The 23,718-nt window shown below is 34.6% G+C and overlaps 2 protein-coding genes across 6 annotated transcripts in view; one reads left to right on the forward strand and one right to left on the reverse strand.

Moving 5' to 3' along the window:
- Positions 1–8,023, forward strand: part of LOC136841766 (streptococcal hemagglutinin-like) — a 29,057-nt gene extending 21,034 nt beyond the window's left edge. Inside the window, exons 5-6 of the mRNA XM_067109035.1 lie at positions 620–850; positions 7,551–8,023. Of these exons, the coding sequence (XP_066965136.1) occupies positions 620–850; positions 7,551–7,631 (312 nt within the window). The 3' untranslated portion in view covers positions 7,632–8,023. The remainder of the gene's footprint in view (positions 1–619; positions 851–7,550) is intronic.
- An 8,756-nt stretch (positions 8,024–16,779) lies between these two features.
- Positions 16,780–23,718, reverse strand: part of LOC136841767 (phosphatidylinositol 3,4,5-trisphosphate 3-phosphatase TPTE2-like) — a 159,281-nt gene continuing 152,342 nt past the window's right edge. For all 5 annotated transcript variants that reach the window (XM_067109038.1, XM_067109037.1, XM_067109036.1 and 2 more), the window contains 2 exons: positions 22,670–22,743; positions 16,780–16,959 (listed from right to left, as the gene is read on the reverse strand). In XM_067109038.1, the coding sequence (XP_066965139.1) occupies positions 16,839–16,959; positions 22,670–22,743 (195 nt within the window). In that variant the 3' untranslated portion in view covers positions 16,780–16,838. The remainder of the gene's footprint in view (positions 16,960–22,669; positions 22,744–23,718) is intronic.

The raw sequence follows: 23,718 nt of genomic DNA on the forward strand, positions 1-23,718 counted from the left end.
CAATAAAAATGCAGTTTACATCATTTTCAATACACCCAAAGTGTTAAAATTAAGGTTTTCTTAGGATTTTTATAATTTTCTACGATTTTTCAGTTTACAACGATTTTCGGTTTACGACACGGCGTAAAAATGGAATCCCTGTTGCAAACCGGGGACTAAAAAAAAAAAAGTATACCTTAGTTTTACCAGGCCACTGAGCTGATTAACAGCTCTCCTAGGGCTGGCCCGAAGGATTAGACTTATTTAACGTGGCTAAGAACTAATTGGTTACTTAGCAATGGGGCCTACAGCTTATTGTGAAATCCGAACCACATTATAGCGAAAAATGAATTTCTATCACCAGAAATAAATTCCTCTAACTCTTCATTAGCCGGCCGGAGAGTTGAATTGGGGTCTAGTGAGTGCTAGGCCACAACTCTACCAACTCGCCCAACGAAAACTGCGGACTGCCTGTAATCATATTTGTAACCTGTTTGCAATGAATGAGAATTACTCTTTACCTAAATATTATTGTAGTTTGTAAATTTAAGTAAAATTACCATTATTCTTAAGGTTGTGGACTATTTGCAGAATGGATCAATATACTGTGTATGGTAAAATTGATTTATTGAATTTTTAGGCTGGTGAGAATAATGGGGGAATGGGGTCTTCATCACGAGGGACAGGAATTGTAAATAATGAAGTCTTGGGTGCTGCAATACCTGGCCAAGCACGTCTTCCTCCCATGCCTTCGTCGCTATTGCAACCCTCAGAGCATTTGAAGGGCCTTCCAGCAGATGCTAACAGACTTCCCCCACCTGTTTTGAATAACTCTATGAATAACATTTTCACACACCCACCACACCACCAGGTAGAGTAAATATTTTCTTAATTTTATTGTTATATATACTGTATAAAATAGACTAGAGCTGTAAGAGGAATGTTTCAGGTATTGCTGGGCAGTATATCAAATAAGGCACAGTTTATTTACATTATAATGCCAAGTTTGCTCTTTTTTCTCTTTTTGCTGCTTTAGAGTTTATGGGTTTTTTGGTCCATTATAGCATTAAAAAGTAGATGTGATTCTGATACTGACTTTTTATACATTATACAGTAGTAAAAAAACTGTTTTGTGTTATTTTTATCATGTGTCAAAATCGGGTTTCAGAAAAAACAGCTTTATCATCTATCTTTGTAGTTATTTTAACCGTAACATACAATGAATCCTGGATTTTTGTGCATGTTGTGGGATGTAAAAGTATCTATGGGGTATAAATCTATAAAATAACTTTATCATCTCTCTTTGTAGTTATTTTAACCTTAACATACAATGAATCCTGGATTTTTGTGCATGTTGTGGGATGTAAAAGTATTTATGCGGTAAATCTGTAATATAAGAAAGTATTTTGCCAGTCAAGCTGGAGAGACCAAACTTCACCATTAAATTAATGTCCATTGCTAATTTGGATTCGAGTGAGGCTTTCCTTGCTCGAGAGCAAGACTTCTTATGCATTAAAGCAATTGCTTTTGTTTAAGTTGGAGGTGAAAAGATAGTTGAGAGGTTTACAAGCAGCCTGCATGACTTTACCCTTGTCATCTTTTCTTGCATGTGTATTGACATTATTTTCATTTTGTGTTTTGTAATTTGTTGCTATTCATGTGTGTGTATTTTTCACAACTTGTAAGTTTTAATTGTAACTTCCTCATTACTTAGAGTATGTACAGATAGTAGTGAATAGCATACCTTCTTTTTTTTTAATTTTTTTGTTTCACTCCCCATCTTTATCTATAAAACTGTGAGAGGATGTCTCTTAGTATTATTGATGCCTCTGCTCATGTTTGAGAGATATTGTAGTAATGTTGTCGCAGTTTTTATGGCGAAAATATTTAAAATATCTTTATATTCTCTCATTTCCTCATATAACCAGTTTGCTTTGCAAGTTAAGTGTCTTTTAAGGGGATCGGCCACCTAAAAAACCCAAAAATCTTTAAAAAATTCGATTTCCTGAAAAAAATTCTATGGCTTCGTTTAGGGTTCAAGAATGTGTCCACGAAATATTATGCTAAAATTTGCCGTATTTCTCTAGTTATGGCCTAAAATGTAACAATAACTATATACCCATAAAACACCAGTAGCGCAAATGATTTAGTCTGGTATAGTTTTTGCGATATATATTACTTAAAACTTCCTTTGAAATGAAATGTATAATGTCAATAATATCCTACTCGGCACCTTTTTAGTTATTCCTAGCCATGACAACGCACACGTCATACCATGACGCCGACTGTGGCCGAGTTGCCTATAAACTTCAAGCTAGAAGGACACGTTTTTTCATGCTCTCGCTAGCCTTGACTGAACTCTGTATTTTCTGCGGTGTTTTTGTTTTTTCACCGTGCCTAAAAGGTCGAAGAGTTCACTTCATGCTTCTAGAATGCGGAAAAGCCAAGTGGAAAAGTCCAGGCGAGAGGTAGAAGAAAGAGTTCAAGAAATTAGTTCCATAGAGGGGAATGGAGCGACGGAGAGAGAGAGAGCTGTCGCCCATCAAACGGTGCAGGCAGTGATCTCTGCTGACCAGAGACCAACCACATCCACCCCTAAACGCCTCTTTATTTGTTCGTCACTACCAAAGGGCAAAGATATTTTAGAAGAAGAAAGCAGTGGCTCGGAGGCTGATATTATAGACGATCCTGAAAATAAAATGATCATAATAAGTGAAGCAAGACTTGATGAATTACTTGAATCACGAATCCCTAATTGTGAATGTAAAGTAATTCCCAGGATCCATTTGGCAAGGGATGGATTCAGACACTAATAAAAAGTGTAGGCAACTATGATACCCTAGAGTAATACCTTGCAGCAAGATCAGACAGGGGACCAGGAACCTAAAATTTATAAGAATGTGTCTTAGGCACATAAATAATCAATTAATATTCTTATTTATAATCATTTTGCATTAATTAATATCCAAAAATAAAAATTAAAACCATAGAATTAATTGTAACACAGTCTTTGAAGTCCCTTTTACTTTTTTATGTAACTAAAACTTTGAAGGCCTGTTTCTCAAAACATAAGTTTTTCGCCTTTAAAATGCATCTCCTCCCTTAGTATTGGACCAATCTAAATGAAATTTTAAATATAACATGGGGAAACATGGTAGATTAAAACAAAGCCGGGGATTTTAATATTTTGAGTTTCTGATTTTTGGCAATTTTTTTCTGTAATTTTTTCCGGGAAAATTTCATTAAAAAAAAATTCATATCTCGAAAAATAATTGAAAATCAAAAATCCCCGGCTGTATATCGAAGGTCCATATGTGTTTTATACGTGGTTCAAATCTCATCCCTTAAAACCAAAAAGCAAAGGAGGAGATGCATTTTGAAAATGGCCATTTTTGGCTGAAAAATGCACTGGCGTCACAAAACCTAAGGTCACTGAACAAAAATTTTTTCCCCAGAAGTTCCACACAAAATCCTTTAACAAACCCCCTATATATCAACAACCTGTCATTAAAAAAGTGGGAAACCGGCCGATCCCCTTAAGCATGTTCAATACGAGTGCTTTACTAGTTGGATGTTGGTTGTCATCCTCCCCAGTATGCCCGACAAAGTGTCCTTGTTGCTAGATACTTAGTGGGAATGGTTAATCATACAATGCACTATGAGAACAGCTTGCACTGTTACACCTCCTACTTTGATGTTACTTTATGAAATCTCTACTTAATGATGCTCATCTGCCCATTGACATTAGTCATGTTGTTCCTGCTACAGCAGTCTCACACCGCCTTCAAAAGAGGTCTCCAAGGGCTACCATTTTGTTTGCATCTCAGGTGTACCTGCTACTTTTCTCTTAATTCTTTCACTGTTTCTAGACACTTACTATGAATGAATATACAGTATAGTTTTGTAAGCTTTATTGCAAAGGGTTACTCTGCTAAACTTGACAAGTCTTGACAATGCACAATCCGTGGGTAAGTACCAGCATTCAAGGATGTGTATTTTTAAAATTTTAGAATTGTCCACTAACTCATTGTCATGGTAATCTTTTAAATTTTGCAACAGGTTTTGGTTTAAAAATCCTTCTTTTGATGGCTTGCTTCAGCAAGCACTTCCTACTCCCAACAGTAACACCAAGTTGTGCAGGGTGCTGTTCGGAATTCTGATTTGTCAGGTTGATCACTGGTTCATTCCTCCTTCAAGATATCCTTCTGAGAGGAACCAGTTCACCAAATCTCAAGAGATCATGGCTTCTCACACATGCCATTTCAACTTTATCTGAAAAGGTGTGTATCTTCCTTCTGAGCTCTAGGGTTTTGAGAAAGTGCTTTGAGGAGTCTCTGGACCAAGTGCTCAGACACCCTTCTCAAGTATTGGTATACTGAAGGAGACACCAGTAATGAGAATAAAATTTAATTTCTGTGTAGACTCACCTCAAGAGCTGAATTATGAAGTCAACACAGTGTCTGTAAAGTCTGGACATTATCTAATGGTAATAGATAATTTTTTTTGTACATGTACTAAAGTGGGAAATACCCTAATATCATTCATATTTTGCAATATATTTGTGCAGTTACCTTTATGATTTCATGGAATTTTTAATGAAATTAATACTGTACTAGCAAGGAGGGAGAGTTCAACTACTTTATCTCTTTTCTCTTCCATCTTTTATTCATTGGGTAGCCACAACATTTGGTCTCCAGATGACCTAGTACCATTATGTTCATAAGGGTGATAAGTTTTGCCTCATGCAATTCATTGCTGTGTACCAAAATTTTTTTGTAAACAACATCCAAAGCATTATACCCTTAAAATATCATACACTGACTTGGCAGACCTACCACCAGAGTAGATTTACAACACTGCCTGCAGGGAGTGGGTTATGTGCAGAAGAGAAACTCATTTATATACAATGTTTTGAACATCTGTGCAAATGCGACAATCCCAGAAATTATGACCTTGCTCCACTTACAGGCCAGGCCTATCAGAGTGCACTTCCATTTAGTTTGCCTCTGCTACACAAGCTGTAGCACAATATCACAGGAGCCTTGAGAATTTAGGTCCTTGTCACATCATTTTATTCTAATAGCCTAAGGTTTTGAGATAGTTTGTACATTTTGATTCTGCCTTGTCTACATGTCTCCATGAAATGAGGCAAAGGTCAATAATACTGAAGCCCAGAGATTTCAGTCCTTTAGCAACATCATTTTGCCCTGTAGTCTGCAGTCCTTATGTAGTTCACTAATGTTGGATCTGACTTATCTACAACTCTCACTGAGATGAGGCTGAGTCTAACATTAAACATTATTGTGATTTTGAGACTTTACAGCCTTTGACATTATTTTTTTGTAACAGCTTGCAGTTCTCATGTTAGTAGTTTGCACATTATGGTTCTGCCTCCCACAATGCTACCAGTGGTGGGAGGCCTTGCTTAGTATTACTGAGGCCAAGAGATTTTAGGGCTTAGTCTAGAAAGAACACGCCTATCCAGCTTGTTACAGTCAAGCATGGAATTTGCTTATACATAATAAAGGTGACCTGGGTCATAATCTCAGGCGTGTTGTAATTGTGGGTTTTTGGGTTTGTGCAGCTTGAGGTCTGCAACATTAATGCTGGAGACTACCAATGTGTCAGACACCATTGAACAAGACATTCCCGAGGCTGTTTCATCTTAAGCATTCTCTTCTTAAACACTTTAAAGCTACTATCCTGTTGCCTTTTTCTCCTTCACAGTTGTTCCCAGAGTCAATGTGAAGAAGATTCCTGGACTTCTCACATCCTAATTTGCATTTTCCATGCACTTGGTAGCCCCAGAATCTCTTGACAACTATGGGGTGGACTCCCACATAGTGTTTTATTGCTTGTGCAGTAGTACTGTACAAGCAATAAAACTATTTGGGAGTTTTGTTGCCTAAAGCCAGAAGTGATCCAGTGTAGCAGGTGGCAATCTTGGTGACTTTATGTTGTATGCACCCATTAACATAATGCACAGCGTAGCTTGCAATTCCAATCTATTATTTGTTTGGACTTGCAACTCTCAGTTTGGAGTTTTCTATACTTACTTGTTATACTTTTGTTTCGTTGCCAGAACTTATGGCTCCTAGCCTGCCTCCTTTTACATGTTTCTGAAGGGCTGCCACTATCTCCACCCAGTGTAGGATGTGTACCACTTAACCTTTAACAGGGACTGTGGGAAAACTTCATTGTTTGGTGTAACAGGTTGGGAACTCCTCCACTTAAAACCATCATCTTTCTTTGGACTGTCAGGAAGTCTATATTGTTTTCAGTGATAGGGGAGCGCAGATCTGCTTTCTTGTGTTTCTGTCCAGTAATGAATTTGGCAACTCTGACCTGCTGAGCTCCTTGCTTTCTATTGGGTTTTCTTTCTTTTTTTTAAGGCCAAGTCTCAGTCCTTGGATTACTGGGACCTGATGGTAACTCTTTTTGCTATTCCAGCCTTCCTGTTGTCTTCAGGTGATGAACTCTTATGTCTGTTGTAGGGAGTCAGGGTTTGTTGTCTTTTTGCATTTTCCTCCACATAAGTCATCAGAAGTTTCCTTTCTCAAAGAATACTATTTCCTTTTGATACTATCAGGTTGTATCTAGGGCCCTTGTAAATGTGTAACTATAGGATTTTTCTTAGTTTAAGATTAAGGTACATGAAGTTAGTGCTTCCTCCTCTCTTTTAGTTTTCAGGTATGACTTGTAGCCTGCTGCCACTTTTCAAGCAGATGCCACAATACCTTTACAGGGTTTTATTTGAGTGATGTTATTCATAGGTGTCTTGTTGGGCCAACTGCCAAAGCTGGTCATGTCTTGTCTGCTTGGATGGATTGTTCAGTTTCCTCCTTTTCCTATATCATTATATCATCCCTCCTCCTGGCACACTTGAGTAGGTATTCTGGAGCATCTATCTAACAACTTGTGTTGTTGGTGAGTGCTGGGCCCTGTTGAAATCAGTTCTTTGAAGTACAAACTGAGTTTTTTCGCGTGGAACCACAGTGTGTTGCTTGGTTGATGTGAACTTCTTTTTATATGCTAGACATTGATACCTTTGAAGATAAGTGACTTGAATTTTGATCAAATCTTCTTTTGTCTCTGCTCTCGTCAGTATTAATTATATATTCTTTCTTCTGTGGTCTTGTGCCATCTTCATTCTGTAGAGTATCATCCTTCCTCCTAAGCTGTGATTCAAGGAACATATGATTGATGTGATTGATGGTTTTATAATGAACAAACACAAACAGTTATTTTTCCCTCACTCACACCCAGTAATCATAATTGAGTTCCACTCCTCCCAGCACTGCACTCTTATCTAACTCTTGGTAGAAACACATGAATGACAAGTAATTGAGGCATCATAGGTCAGGTATGTGCAGAGAAAGTCTTTGGTTTTTTATCATTACAAGTTGATGCAAATGGGATCTGTTACACAAAGAAAGGCAATATACAATTAGCAGTTTCTATGAAAAACATGTTTTGTTATAAAAACAGTATTTGAATATTCCAGTTTCCCTTTTTCCTTTACTTTATTTGTGAAAGAACTGCGCATTTGCTGATTTTTATTATTTTTGCAGGTTGGACTTGGTCAAATCTCATCTTTATCACTACCTCCCACCTCTTTCTCGGGCATTAATTTTCCGACTCCTGATCATTAAGAATGAAAATGACATGCAAGTATTTGTTGATTTTGTATTTATATGTATATATATATTTGTTAGGTAAATTGTTAATTGGTATGTATTGAAGTGAGTTTGTGAATAATTTTGTAAAGTGAATGTTATTCAGATTTATTATTTTCCTAGAATCTCATGAAATTTGAAGTGTGATAATACTGTATTTGGAATTTGTTTAGCTTAGCTATATTAAACTGTGATATCAATAATAATTGTGATTAGAATAGGTAACAGGCCTGTATCATATGCATTAGAATGCTTTATTATAAATGTTGTATTCTTTGGCAGCATATTTATATTGGACAACATTTGAATTATGGTACATTTTCAGCTGTTATGTTATTAAAGGTAACAAATACAAAGCTTTTCGTACAGTATTTCTTTTTATAAAATTCCTTTTTATGATAAATCACAGCATATTGTGCATTTTATATTTCTTAGAAACATATTTAGTGCAATGTCCAATATAAAACATGACGAGAAACATGTAAGTGATACAAAATACATGGGGTTTAAATAGTAAAATATGTTACAATCACTCCATTGTCAAATGACCAGAGATATATAGCAATTATTTACAGTATACGTACAATAGTAAATCCAGTAATCAGTATAATGTTTTCATGAAACTGGCCTCATGTTCATTAAAACCTTAAAATTAACTAAATAGCAGCAGATTTTGAACTATCACAGATCAATGGTGTAAACTTCACTTTAGAAGTAACGGAATTATTTTTAATATTGAGTAATGTTACACCTCCAAAGCTTTTCATTGTGCTTTGACGAAACAGACTCTGCAATCATCTTACAACTGTATATGAAACTATGACATGCACAATGATTTTTGGTAAAATATTTTGCATTACAAACACTGAATAACCTTTACCTTTAAGAACAGCATTAAAGACCGTTAACTTAGCTTTATTTACAAAATAAAAAATCTTTTTATACAAGATTTATCAACAAAAGATCAATGTTAAACATTGATGAGGTAATCAAAGGTAAAGGTATAATGGCCAGGTAATCAAAGATAATGCAGAAATCTGCAACTTGTTTAGAATTGCGTGTAAAGTGAAGTTTCAATGCCATATTATTAGTAAGATCACACATCTTTATTCCATTTATTCCTACTTTAAATGAGCAGTAGGTTGCTTAGTTTTGCACCAACATTATGAAAGTGTTAAGTTTGCACTAAGAACATTGGCATAAACACAATCTGTACTGGATGCAAGTAGTTGACAGCATACAATGCATAGAATGAGAGGTTTTTTCATTTCATTCTTTTTGTGGAAGGATGGAAGTGACAACTTGGAAAATAGAAAATATTTCTAACTTCTTTTGTAAAATACAAACCACTGCTTTTGTAATTCATTACTTTGGTACAGTACTTTTGAATACTAGATCAATTGAGAATTCAAGATACATAATGTGTGGCATACCCCTTAAATAGGCCCCCCTTTATTGCTCCCTCAGTCATTTTTGTTTCAATTTTAATGAATTTGTCATACATCCTATCTGACAGAATAGAAGAGTGACGTCATGGTAAAAAATGGTTTGTATTCTACTCATATACGCACACAGGATTATATGTTCACACAAATATACAAACCATTGATCTACTTATAAAATACAAACTACTGACGTACTGAAGCAACTCTCTCCAATTTACTTGTCACAATTAGTAAGAAATTTTGGGAAAGGCTATCAGATGTAGTAACAGAAGTGCTGCAGTCTGATGGAATAGCAATCAGCTTAAAGGTTGAAGACTGCTAGCAGCCTAAATTGTAAGTTCATGTTGCTCTGACTGCAGCTGACAAGGAAGCCAAGGTTCTCAGGTTCCATTTGCCTGAGAACTGGTGAGTAGCATTAAAGTCAAGATTTGAATACTCTCATGGAAAACAGTTGGGAAGGTCTGTTCACTTGATAACGGTGAGAGGTACTAAAGCCAAGTTTACTACAAACATTATTAACATGTAGGTTAACCAGGTCACTGTCTAAAGTGAAGATCTGGATATCGAAGAGGAAAAGCAAAGGTTGGCAAGATCTGCCTACCTGAGAACTGGCAAGTGGTACTTGGGTGGGTAAATAATGTTTACTAACTTAAAATAGTAAAATAGCATAGCTGAATATTCCTGAGATGGCACCATCTCAAGAAGCAGTTCACTCTACAGGAACCAGTCATGAGTGTACTACTTGGGCACAATATCTGACAACAGCCATGTATAATGAAATAATCCTGATCCTGAATGTCTGTCACAGCCGGGCAGACTGCCTTTAATAATAACTGATGAATAAGGCCTGCTTGTTTATTGTCCCGAAGCATTTAGTTGTGCTGTCCAAAAGATCACATGACCTATTGATGAGGTAATGATAAGTACCAGCTACCTAATTATTGAAAATGCATGAGGCAGTGAGATATAAAAAGTGTTTTCACTTCCAAAAATGTTGAGAAAATGTCTGCCAAGTATACTCCAAGTGTTGTTGCCAAAGGTGTGTAAGCACTGGCTCTTGTAGTAAAGGTGACCAGTGTGTGGCAAAGTAATGAAAGACAAGATGCCAATAATACTACTGTGGTACTTGGCCTGCCTTAATATGTCTACCATCCCTCAGAAAACAGATGCCATTAGTAGGGCAGACTGTATCACTTATGGCTGACAGGATGATTACCAAGAGGTGTAACATAGATGCAGAGGAGAACAGGCTCATATTCGTCTGGGTTCAGTGCACGAATTGTAAGCCAGCCAGCATTTCCACCAAAATAATAATTGCCTAATCTTTGCCAATGTGAATAACCATGGAGAAGAGGCTCCTATTCATCTGGGCTGAGGACAATTATTGTTAGTGAGCTAGCATCTCCACCCAAATAATAATTAATTTACTAATGTGATTAACCTATCATGAGGATGTTTTTTTTTTGCACACCAAGGCTGATGCGAGTTCTAAATAGTAAGCTCATATTTGCTTTCAACATTAGGCAAAACTGTTAAGAGTGCTGTTGACTCAGCTGCTCAGATTGTGATTATGGTGGTGCCTTCCAGATGGTGTCTGATGAGTTTCATCACAAAGGGAAAAGAGCCAAGGCTGCTAATGATTTACCACCCTACAATGCTTTCCTGTGCAGGAGGAGATCCAAGGCTCTGCCTCTTCAGAGAATCTAAGAGCACTGAAGAAATTCATCAATGAATAGCTTTGGTTAATCTAGACAGTTATTTGCCACTACCACACTGTTGGCTATGATTTGCCAACCACTGAGTATTATACTATAATTTTGATGTAACTAGTTATATCTCATGGCTATGGAGAAATGATTTGAGAAAATCAAGAAATTCTTTCCTCACTGCACAACCTCTCCCATCTAATGTAAGTTACCAAGGCACCTCTGTGCCTCCAATGTATACTACCATTGATGGGTCACGAAGCTGGATAGTTCTGTACCAAGCCACTGAACCTGATGTGATGGTGAAGAAATTCCAAAAGAAATTCAGTGTGAAGGATGTCATTGTTACTAACTGCTGATGCATAGGATGAACTGCAGTCATCATCAGTCAACTCCATGCCTACAATTTCATATGTCTCCTTTCTGTCAAGAGCACCTGTGAGGACAATGTTGGGCTGTCAACCAAGATTGGGTTGGGAGGTAGAGGAAGATGTCACCCAGCTGCTTGAGAGTCAGAATGAGCTGCTGATGAATGAGGAGTTGATAACAACTGAGCAAGAGCATGAAGCATTATGAGTGTTTGATAAATTGTGAGGTAGAAACTCCTAAGGTGTCAGATAGTAAGTATATTTGGGACATCAATGCACGAATTGAGAATGATATTAAGTGCACGAAGGAAATTAGTCTTATCACTTTCAAAAGCATCACTACAGCATCCTCACCCAATGCAGATCTATGACTTTATGAAAAGATATTAGAAGAGAAGAAAGGTGGTGAGCAGCAGACATCACCACCTATTCCAAGTTGGCATTCTCTTCATCCAAAGCCCTGTCTCTCTCATGCCTCATATTCTCCTCAACCTTTTACATTAGCACAACAGCTTCCCCATGTCTGTGTGACTAAGGGAGCTATCCTTCCCTCACTTTCCACCAAGTATGGTTAAGAATCAGTTCCATTCAATACATTATTTTACTTGTTTCACTGTAGAGTTGCAGTTCATTGTTGCATTCACGTTGACTGAGTTAGTGCCACAAAGAAACCCCAACTTTTTTACACTTCTCGTTACCCTAATAGGGTCTGGAGCAATTAATAAAGATGAAAAGCCCATCAAACTCCAATGAAGAGGCAAATTGTAGGTGACCACCTAGATTGGCCACAAATTATACTGAGTGCATAATATCATTTTGGTATTCATTTTTCCTTTGTTTTTATTTTGCTGGATATTGTATGGGAAATACAGAATACCAATTGTATTCTGGAGCCAAAATCATGTTGTTGGGTACATTATTCTCACTTAGAATGTAGCCCTCTCTTGTAAATGTAAAGTCCAGTAAGATTTATGATATTGTGCTTTATGATCAGTCATGGTGGAATGCAACAAAGAGGTTAGTAATCTCCTTAAACTTGCTTATTCTTTGGACAAGATACACAAAGTGCTTATGTTCATTACCATGTAGAGAATCTCATGAAACAGAATGAAGTAGGGATTTTCTCTTTCTCTTCACTGTAAATAACAAACACCCTACAAAATGTAACCTGACTTGAGAATAAGAAAAGGTGTACTTCACTTGGGGGACATCCCTATCCTTCTTGGAATCGGAAGCACTTTCATTGCAAGTGTCTCAGTCAGTGTGTCTGTAAAATTACTGAAGTACTGTCTACGACAGTGGTTTGTATATTTGTGCAAACATGATGAACAGTCTACATTCCTTAACAAAAACAATATAGATTATTACAGGAATGATTAGCATAAGCCTTTAACTATGAAGATCATTAAACTATTAACATGGTACATGTACGGATGAATACTATTTCATGCTCACTTATTTATGACAAATTTGCAAATAAATTTAAAAAATATAAACAATCCACATTTCTTAAAGGTAAATAGAATGAATGATAATACATACAAGATTCTGCTAAGACAATGCTAGTAATGAAACTGACAATTTACTGAAACCATGAGCCTTACTTTCCTAATATAATTCTCATTCTGATCATGTAATATTTCATGTCTTTAGTTTGTATTATAGGCGTAAATTATACTGTACTGCAATGCCAGTTTTTTTGTGGTCATACTATTCTGCAATTTTTTCTTTTAACCATATTACATAGTATTCTATAATTATATGTTTTACAGTTTGAAGTTCTGCAATTCACACAAAATTATAAACCAAAATGCATGAATATTGTACTGTTATGCATCAGTCAGTAATATACAAAATACATTTATACTGGACTAAAAAGTATTATTCAATGGTCAAGTTGGATTTTGAAAAAAAGTTTTTGGGTAACACTGAAATCTGGAAAGTAATTCAGGATTTTTTAGTTAATCACTGTGCTTTTCTGCACTGAAGATAATACACTTTTCTCATCCATTATACATGAAAAACTTGAAAATTAATAGAATACATTCATTTTTTACAGTGAAGTCCTCTTTACACTCAAAGAGATTTATTTTTCATTTATTCACATTATGCACAGTTCCTTCTACCAAGTAAGGAAATAGTAATGTCCAAATAATTACTGGTAACTGTACTTTAGTTTGAAAAATTCATTTCTACTACTGCTGTATCATGTTTTTAAGCTAACCACTGAATAGCAGAATTTTTCTATTGAAAAAACCCTTGCAAGACAACAGAAATGTTTCAGCATTTCAAAAATGGATTTCAGTGTCATAACATCAACAATATACAGTACAGCACATTATTCAATAATACAATAACCAATATTTATACAATGTGTATTCAGAGTGGTTATTACCGACTGGAAATAATGATTCAAATGTTAACAATACTAAGCATAGGCACTAGAGGGAAATATGCTTACTAGGGCACTTGAAAAAGTATTTGCAAATTTTGATATATGTCAATAAGTAAAGAACCTAAACCTAAAGGATCTTAAGGGAATAATAAGTTTTACCCTTAGTGTTGAAAGGTAAGCTTTTACCATTTGCCTAAATGAACTTTAACGTACATTGGTAAAATTCACTAACTTCACTATAGTGTTGAAAGTCATTATTCTTTAATTATCATGGAATAAATTAAAGGAATTCATATAATAATTGATGAAAAAGCTAAACAATATTAATACTCTAGTTGAAAAATATTGTATATATAGGCTACAACTAACATAATACATAAAAACTCATTTTACCACAAATAACTGTTGCAATACTGTATAGGACTCTTGAAGGAGACAAAATTGGTGTTAAGTACAACTATGGCAATCGGTTACATTTTGAGATGGGGCCATTACTAACAGACATAATATGCAAAGTAAAATGGAGAAATATATAGCACCATTTAAACATCCATAAATAGAGAGTAAAAGATCTGTATATATACTGCATACAATAATATACAAGCATACATACAGGTGGAATTTGTAAACCACAAAAGATGTATTCTCATTTGCAATACAATATTGTAATAAAACTATAATTACAGGACCTTTAGAATTACTTTAACTAGTTACTTTCATAAATTATTTAAGGTAATATATAAAATATATCAGGAAAATGATCAAACACATGAAAGAGAGAAATAAATTATTAAACAATAAAGAGCAAGTATCACTTACACATAGGATGGAAAACAGTCAAGGGCTAAGTGGTTAGTTAACCTTCACCTAAGATGTCAACCGTACCCACCATATGCATTCTAACAAAGATTCAGGTTTTAGTATTTGTTCTATATTTTTTGCATAAAACTACACAAATTTTTCATAAAGATTTTATGATTTTTCACATTTTCTATACAACTTACAGCCACATTTGTGCAATTCAGTGTTTCAATACTTTTTCCTTCTATTTTTACTGAAGCTTTCCGAGTGTTTTGGTTTGGTGACTATAGTTCCTTTGCAGTGACCATGCAGAGTGCATTTAATAATACAAAATATGGAAATAACTGTGCTGTTATGTTAACTTATTATAATTTGTGTTTTGAACCCCTGAAAGTAATTTTAACCTCAAAATAATTGGCACAACTCATACACAACCCCTACATAACAATGCCTGCACTATGTGCATTTATCCTAAAGATAAATGTCCGGCATAATATGGGGTTCAGAATGTATTATGGAAAAATACTGTGTGCATTTACTCTTTCCTCAGTGTTGTGTGAGTGAACACTGGAAAATCTTGAAATCCAAGGGTGGCTGACCATTTGCTGTGAACAACTGTTTCAGTGTTTTCTGTTAATTTTTTAGTAATATATGCATTACCCACTGACATATTTTTCTATTTAATGGCTATGAATAAACATGAAAATTAATGGACAAGTATGTCATTCCACAAAAAATAAATATGAATCCTTTAATGATAAGTAGTGGGGCATTCACTTGTACATATAGTATATATACAATATTTGGAATTAAAATGGTTTGATATCTTTATAAAATTAAAATAGTCACTATCAATAAGCATCACGATACCTTTCCATGGTAATTTTCTGAAGTATAAGTATAGAATTTGATGTCTTTATAAAATCAAAATAGTCACTATCAATAAGCATCACGATATCTTTCTATGGTAATTTTCTGAAGTATAAGTATAGAATCATCTTAAAACAATTAAGGTCCCTCGTTCTCTTTCTAACCCGAGATTATTTCTCTGTACTGTATTCCATTATTTTAAAATATTTTTATGACAACATGTATTGTAGAATAGTGCTTTGTAAGTATACACAGGAGTCATACATCCCCATAATTAAATTATCAAATCATAATAATACTTTTATAACCGTAAATTCCAGAAATAAAAAATACTTTGTTGTCTACTATGTCTTACTGTACGTTTCAATTAACAGATGAATTGAATAAGTAGTGCCTAGACAAGGAAAAAAAAAGAAATGTGGCATGATAATGCACCTGGGTGGAGACGTAAGAATTTGGCTTAGATGATGGTAACTGGATACAAAGGAGGGCCTAACAATAGCAGCATCCTTACTGTAATATAAAGTTAACTGTGGTGAACATAATGAATAACCCTTGTTTTCTGATTTAGGGGTATACTTCATACATTAAATCTGGTATGTTGTGGAAGCATTTACCTTCTAAAAGTAATTAGGTAGCAAAAGCAACATGGGTTCGTGAATGGCTTGCATCACACAACCTAAACTAATGAATGTTGTGCTTCAGGTTCATCCATCTTCAATATAAAGCCTTTTGAAAACATAAATTGTGCCGAACACAAATAATAGTAAAATTCAACAATTCGTAACAATAATATATAATTATGTTTCTATTCTCAGTACATATTAAAGTTGCCACTTTGCAGTTCTCTGAGAAGCCAAGCATGACATGCTTTTACTAACCTTAGGCCATAGCTGTTCTCTTAAATTTAAATAGCAGAAAGGCATACTGTACAACTGTTGTAGGTAAAAAAAGACACGACTGCTCTATAACTGTAGAAAGGTATAACAATATACATGTACTGAACTAAAATCAGTACAAATTTCATTTAATAGTTTTGCCTCTTAAAGGCTCCTGATTTTTGTTCTAAGTTCTCCAAGAGGGAATGGCACTGTAAAAGTAGCATTTTCAGTAGCATACCTCTAGTAAGTAAGAATATCAATCTGTTTTCCTGCCTACCAAGTGTCTGAGAATCATCTCAGCTATATATGTAAAACATAAATTTCCGTATAACAAAAGCTGCACATCTAATGGGGCATACTGTATACTGTGTGTATATATATATATATATATATATATATATATATATATATATATATATATATATATATATATATATATATATATATATATATATATATATATATATATATATATATATATATATATATATATATATATATATATATATATATATATATATATATATATATATATATAATGTATACTACTACTCAACAGATGAATTATCAGGTCCTGCTATTAGAGGTAAATTAGTGATAGAACTTTTAAAAGGATTATTCTAGAACTCTAAAAATTTAGTGATTAAATACTACTGTAGTAGATATGAATGTTGAATTTATTTTCATTATGTATCAATATGACTTCCGAGGATGAAATCAGTATGCTCTTGTCATTGAGTCAGTCTCAAAGTGGACCGTGATAGCAAAGTCTTCCTGGAATACGTTCCATGTTTTGCTTTTGTGAGGATTATCGAGTTCATGACGTTCTAGTCTGAGTCTGGAAAAAATGGAAAAAAATAATTAGTAATACCATAGTTTGGCAGATAATATTCTGAGTAATAACAAATGCTACATATCAATAATCATAACCATTTACACTTTTAAGCTAGCTTTTTTCTTCATGGAACTGACATGAAACCAGTTATTCCCACTCTCTTCTGTCTCACACACTTTAAACATGAATACCCACCTGGTCTAGGTCTTCATCTACGAAGCCTTCCAACTGGATAAGTAGACCTCAGTACATTTTCACGGGGGTTAGGGGCCACAACCACCCGCGAATAGCTAAAACTGGCAAATACTTGAGACCCCCTCTAAAAATGCTAGTAACTGCCTATTTTAATAGTTAAAACACCAAATATACCTTAAACTATCATCCTAAAAATGTTTATAACTGCCTATTTTAATAGTTCAAACACCAAATATACCTTAAACTATCATCCTGAAACACTTGGATAACATTTCAAAGTCATCTTGAAACATTACCCTTAAAAATATATGGCTTACAGCTATGAGTGAACACTCCTACAACTGTTACTCTTACAAAAGCAACAACTAATCATGTCACCACTATATTCCGGCATGAACATTTTCTTTCATACAGTATTCAAGCCTTACCGTTTTCTTTTAATGTCGAAAGGGGTAACATTGGTACATCATTTAGCAAATGTTTTTTATTATCATAAAAAATGTATTTAGTCATCAAAATAAAATGAAAATAATTAGCAAATATTATAGATATGCTCTAAAAACCTGAGACCCCCTCTAAAAACACTTATAACTGCTTATTTTAATAGTTCAAACACCAAATAAACCTTAAACTATCATCCTAAAACAGTTTAGTATCGTTCCAAAGTGTTCTTACAACATTACCCTTGAAAATATATGGCTTACAGTTATGAGTGAACACTCCTACAACTGTTACTCTTACCAAGGTGAAAACTAATCAAGTTACCCCTATACTCAGGCATGCACATCATTTGGAGAACATTTAAAAAAAAACATAGTATTGATATTTAGCTGTTTGCATTAATATTAATATTTGGAAATTAGTAAATCATTTTTTATCATAAAAAAATTATGCAAGTTTTTTATTTGAGTTAGCAAAACCAGCTTCTTTTTTTTTTGTGCCAATTGGAATAGTTCCAGTCTGCATTTGTAGACTCGTAAAGTATTCCTGTTTAGTGTGGTGCATTTACTTTTGCCTCAAAACCTGCTTTTTAATGATAAAATTATTAAATTTCAGGGATTACCTTTCCTTGGTACTGCACTCTTTGACAAAGCTGGAATACATGCTACCTGTATGCATTTATCTGAACCTGAGTACACAATGAATTTGGAGTTAAGTTCCAAAGAAAAATTTGTGAATAGGTGAATCCGTGAATCCTGAACCGCGAATAATCGGGGGTCGACTTTACATGATCTTTCCACTGCACTCTGACCATGAATATTGGCATTCTATACCCATAACCTTTTCAAAATCTACATTTTCTTTGTTCAGTTCCTGAGTCTCTCTTGCCAAAAGTAATGAAGGCCTTAGGCAAGCACAGGAAGTTTTTGTATCTGTTAACAAATGGGGTACTGTATTGCCAAGAGTAATAAAGGCCTTAGGCTTGCATCTTACATTTTTCTCTCTTAACTAATGGGATATTTATCAGATGCCTAGGAATTTAGTTCCACTTCACCCAGGCCATTGCTACTCTTTTTCTTCCAGTCTTCTCAATACCTGCTTCACAGTCCAGTGCGTCTTCTAAGTAAGAGAAATGGTCTACCTTGTTATCAGAACATGGTACTGCACCTCCCATTTGCTCATATATCTCAAGCACTGCAAACCTCTTACTCAATGTATATTTTCCAATCCTGAGCATCTTTTGTGACACCACTTATTGCATTTGATACGCAAGTTAAGTTCACCTCCCCCACACCTAGTGGTGCTATGGTACAGTTATGGTATACTGTAGTAACATCACTAGCTCAATTAGGCTTTCTGATGCCCTCTGCCTTCATAATGCCAACCTAAACGCTTGAATTGATATTCTGGAAAATTTCCTCTTAGGATCTACAAAATACAGTAAAATTTCTTTTTCTTTGGAAAGTGCTTTTCCTATAATTGTCACATAACAAGGACTGCCCCTGTGATTGAACTTTATGGCATGAATCCATACTAGCAATTGTTGACTTTAACCATTTTTCTCATCCCTCCCTCCTGTAACTTTGCCAACATTTTCATAACATGTTCAAACATTCTTATTCTTCTATAATGTCCACACCGTACATCTCCTTCTCTTTAAACTGTAGTCATACTCTTTTTCCCACTCTAATGATCCTAATCCTTTCCTTTATCAGGATTTCATCCATCTTGGTCAGCTCACAACTGAATGATCTCTAGCTGCTTTAAGTGCTGTATATCACTTTGTTATTCTACATTGTCCTGAGGGTTTTCCACTCTCCATGTTCCTTAAAACCCTTTTAATCTCTTTGTTAACATTCTCCAGTTCATATCAATTTTCTTCATTCAAAAGATTTTCAAAATACTGTCTCAGCTGTTCCAGCATCTTTTTTTTTTCAACTTTATTTTTGCCAATTTCATATTTAATATGCTTTGCTCCTTTCACACCTTTTTCCTTCTTTGTCCACTTCACTAACCTGCACATTTTCTCTTTTCCCTATGCTCTACTGAGAATCTAATTCCAATCCTTCCGACTCTTCTTCATCCTTGCCATCTTTCCTTTTGCATCCTTCACATCTAATTTTATGCATCTCTATCCTCTTACCTGTCTTTTTTTACCAAGGCTTGATGACTCCTCTTCAACTGCCCTTTGTACAATATTCCACAGCAAGTAGTACTTTTTGTGTATGCCTTCCTTGCTGTTCCACTGCCATTTATTTCTCCTACCTTTTGTATGCCTTCTTTTAGCAGTTAACACAAATGATTTTTTCATGGTATATTTAATGACAAGTTTTTCTTGTTGCTTCTTTTGACTTCTTCATTTATGATTTTTCCATGTTTTTTAGTCTTGGGGCTGTTAATTTCTTCATCTTCTTATCCATTACTACAAATCAGCTTGCAGCCTCTAATGCTGTGTAGAGCATGTCTCATCTAGAATATCAGTGCAATCCTTCTCTTTCATGCAATCTATAATTTTAACAGAATCAATATGTTTCAGTTTCTAAACTCTAATATTTTATTAACTTGTCTCTTGCCTTTTTAAATTTTGTTTGGCAACTTTAATCTTAATCTTTGGCAGACTTTCAGAACAGCTTTCACCTCTAGGTTTCTCTCCCAATTGTACCTTACCATCATTTCCTCAAAACATCCTGCCAGTTTCCATCTGGCCACTTGAGTCTCCCCTAATATCTATTCATTTCAATTCTATAATTGTATCTGTCACAATAAACTGTTTTTGTGCCAGTCTGTACAAAAATGCCCATGTTTCTGCCAGGCCGCATCTTCACCACTAGCCTACTTTTTCCTACAACTGTTTCCACACTCACTGTACTCATTTCTACTAAGCTTGATTTATTCTTATTTTCCATGATGATTCTTATTTAAAGGCTACTGGATACTAAGATTATTTCATGTTGAGAACTTTTTTTAACTGGGGCTTTTTACCAATTCCATGCGCCCCTACTGACGAACTCACACATCCAAAATTTTTGCAGGCCTGGAAATGGCTACTGATTGGTTGTTAACTCAATTTGATGTACTGTATTACTTGCCAAGTGGATTATTATTACTGCACCATTACATATGATTATTATTATTAATATAAATTGGCTAACATTGGAATAAACCTAAAAAGACCTTTTACTAACAAAGCAAATCCATTATGCTTTCAATTTAATTGTATTTATCATAATATCATATTCATCAAAGTTTTTACATCAGATTTCCCCTGTCGTGTACAGGTAGAGTGCAAAATGTGTTCTCTCCTTTGTCTCTGGTCTAAGCATTTATCTATATCCTTTTCCCAAGGTTTTCTGAACTTTCATGCTGGTCTGTGTCTTGCTACTTTGATACCCAGTACTTTTTGACTAACTGTCATCACCCCTTCTGATCACATGTCCGAACAATCAATCTATATTTAATCCAGTGATCACCATACCTTTCTGTAACTTCATTTGTTGCTGTTCTTTTTCTCTCAGTACCTAAATAACAGCACAGTGTATCCACAAGGTAGCAGAAATGTTCACCTTTTTTTCAGCCTGCCTTTTTAATGTGGCATGGGGATCCTTCTCCCTCTTTTTATCATTTGCTCTTCTTAAACATTTTGGACATCAAAATCTCAATCTCCATACTTTTATCTTGTGGCACAATCTGTTACATTTTGATAAATAGTACTAAGTTCACCCCGACATCCCTCTCATTGCATTTACATGGCCACTTGCCTGACTGCTTTTTCCTTTGCTACCTTTCACGTTCCAGTACAGTACATTTTTTTTTTTGTGCACACAGATTTTCATTCCTCTCTCCTCCGTTTCAAAATTCTATCTCTTGAGCATTTCTGTGACCTCTTCCTACTGATTCTACTGTTAACACCAGGTTATCTGCATACAAATGATGGCACTGTTCTCACTCAGCAAGAGGAAGGCACATTTGGCATGATGCAAAGTAACTCTTAGCTTGTAGGAAAGGCCCTGCAATTAAAAACTCTCCCAGCTGGTAATTTGGTATGAAGTTTCTTTGCTAAGTACATGGAAGTTGCTGTTTTTAATTCTTTGAATATTTTTCTTATATTTTACTGTTTTGTTGCCATACATTATTACCAAATATAAAAGAATGCCATACTACCATGACAATAATGTATTTGTCTGCAAGAAAATACATTTAGTCATGTGACCCTGAAATATGAAATTTCCAAAGACTGAACAGATTTTACATTAAATCAGACCACTGCATGAAGTAAAAACACCAGTCTCAAAATCAATGAAAATGATGGGGATTCTGACAAAACTTTCTTAACTGATTTGTTTCCAAACTACACACCGACTGTTGGCTGACATTTGAACTTTCATATTAAATAAATTTAACTGTTAATGTTGAATATAGCAGAAATCCTTTGGACCAACCCTATTTGAGTAAAAAAATTTAACTTGAGGGCACTCTATTAGTCTTGAAATGGAACTCGGTCACCTTATGGGTCTAAAATATAACTCAGAGGCCATCTTATTTGAATGTAAAATGTAACAAAATCGTCTGGTTAAATTACTTTAAATAGAGTTAGTTGTTCATAATGGCTATCCTATACTGCTTTTTCATTGCTCAAGACCAAGGCTTACAAGGGTTTGCACAGTTATTTGCACAGTTATACATAACTATGCACAGTCCACATTTCCAATTTATAAAGGAAATCAAGGTGCAAATCATCCAGCTTAGTGATTATTAAAAAAAATCATCTTATGGCTTTGGTGGTGGTTTTAACGAGAAATGTCCCTTCAATTCATTCTTTGACAGTTTCTTATTTGGATATTCAACATTCCCTTTTTATCTCTTTTCATTTGGATGAACAAAAACCTTCTGTAATTTTAGCTTGTTAACCTAATCTTCATAATATAGTAGATTGAAAAATGAATTACACTAAAATTTTTTGGAAATAAGGCTTGTCATTATTTTGCTTGGACTAATCTTTCAAATCTAGAAGGTTATTTCTAATCTAAATCTGAAACAACTGTCATTCAACTTTAATAATTCAAATAATTCTACTTACATGTTATCTGTTATGAAGCCAGTATGAAACCAGAAAAAGAATGGGCTTTTTTCATAGCCACACGGTATTTTCCGCTGAAACAAAAGAAAAAATTATGTGAATTATCATTTCAAATTGACCATTGCTTTTTAATAAACAACAATGCATGCATATATATAATACACAATTTATATGAATATTCTCCTCAGCTCAATGGACAGCCCTTCTGGTAAGTAAAGAAATCCACTAAGTAACAAAGACTTCCATACTAGCCTAACTTACACGACAGGGTAGCCCAGAGCCAACTTACATAACTTACTGTATGCTGTACTGTAGTGCAACTCCATATAAAGTACTTAAGAGCCTATCCTAACTAGTATTCAGTAATCATCCTTCAATTTAAAATATTGATTTACTTATTTAAATTCAGAAACATAATTAAAAATATGTGCAAGTAGGCTACTTGCACTTACTTATTTTAACACTTACTCAAGTTAATCAGAAATGTAAATTCTGTGTACAAAACCCTTTTTAAACATAACCCTAAGTTCTTTATAAAAAAATTTTTGAGAGAGAGAGAGAGAGAGAGAGAGAGAGAGAGAGAGAGAGAGAGAGAGAGAGAGAGAGAGAGAGAGAGAGAGAGAGAGAGGGGGAAGCAAACACACTAATATATAAGTTCTTTATTTATCCTAACACGATGCATACATGTGTATAACCCTTTAAACATGCACACAAAAGTACTGAAAAGTGTGTAATACTGCATTACAGTACTGTACTATATTAAAATTCAGTGCAGTACTTTACTGCAATAAATAATGTCAATAAAAATAGTATGAGAGTTCTAAAGCATTGGTAATTTTAATTAAGCTGTTGATTTACTTTTTCCCGTTATTGTATAAAACACGTATAATTATCCTCTTACCATATAAAATATAACATAGACATCATGCGCCATTTGCATTCTGGTAATGTTTACTTTCTCAAAATCATCAGCTGAAACAGTTTTATCGACATCTTTTACTGTTAGTTGCTAAATGAAGCATAATTCGGATACAAATTTTGTTAATTAA

This window comes from Macrobrachium rosenbergii, chromosome 9 (assembly GCF_040412425.1).
Source record: "Macrobrachium rosenbergii isolate ZJJX-2024 chromosome 9, ASM4041242v1, whole genome shotgun sequence".
In the NCBI taxonomy this organism is placed as follows: domain Eukaryota; kingdom Metazoa; phylum Arthropoda; class Malacostraca; order Decapoda; family Palaemonidae; genus Macrobrachium; species Macrobrachium rosenbergii.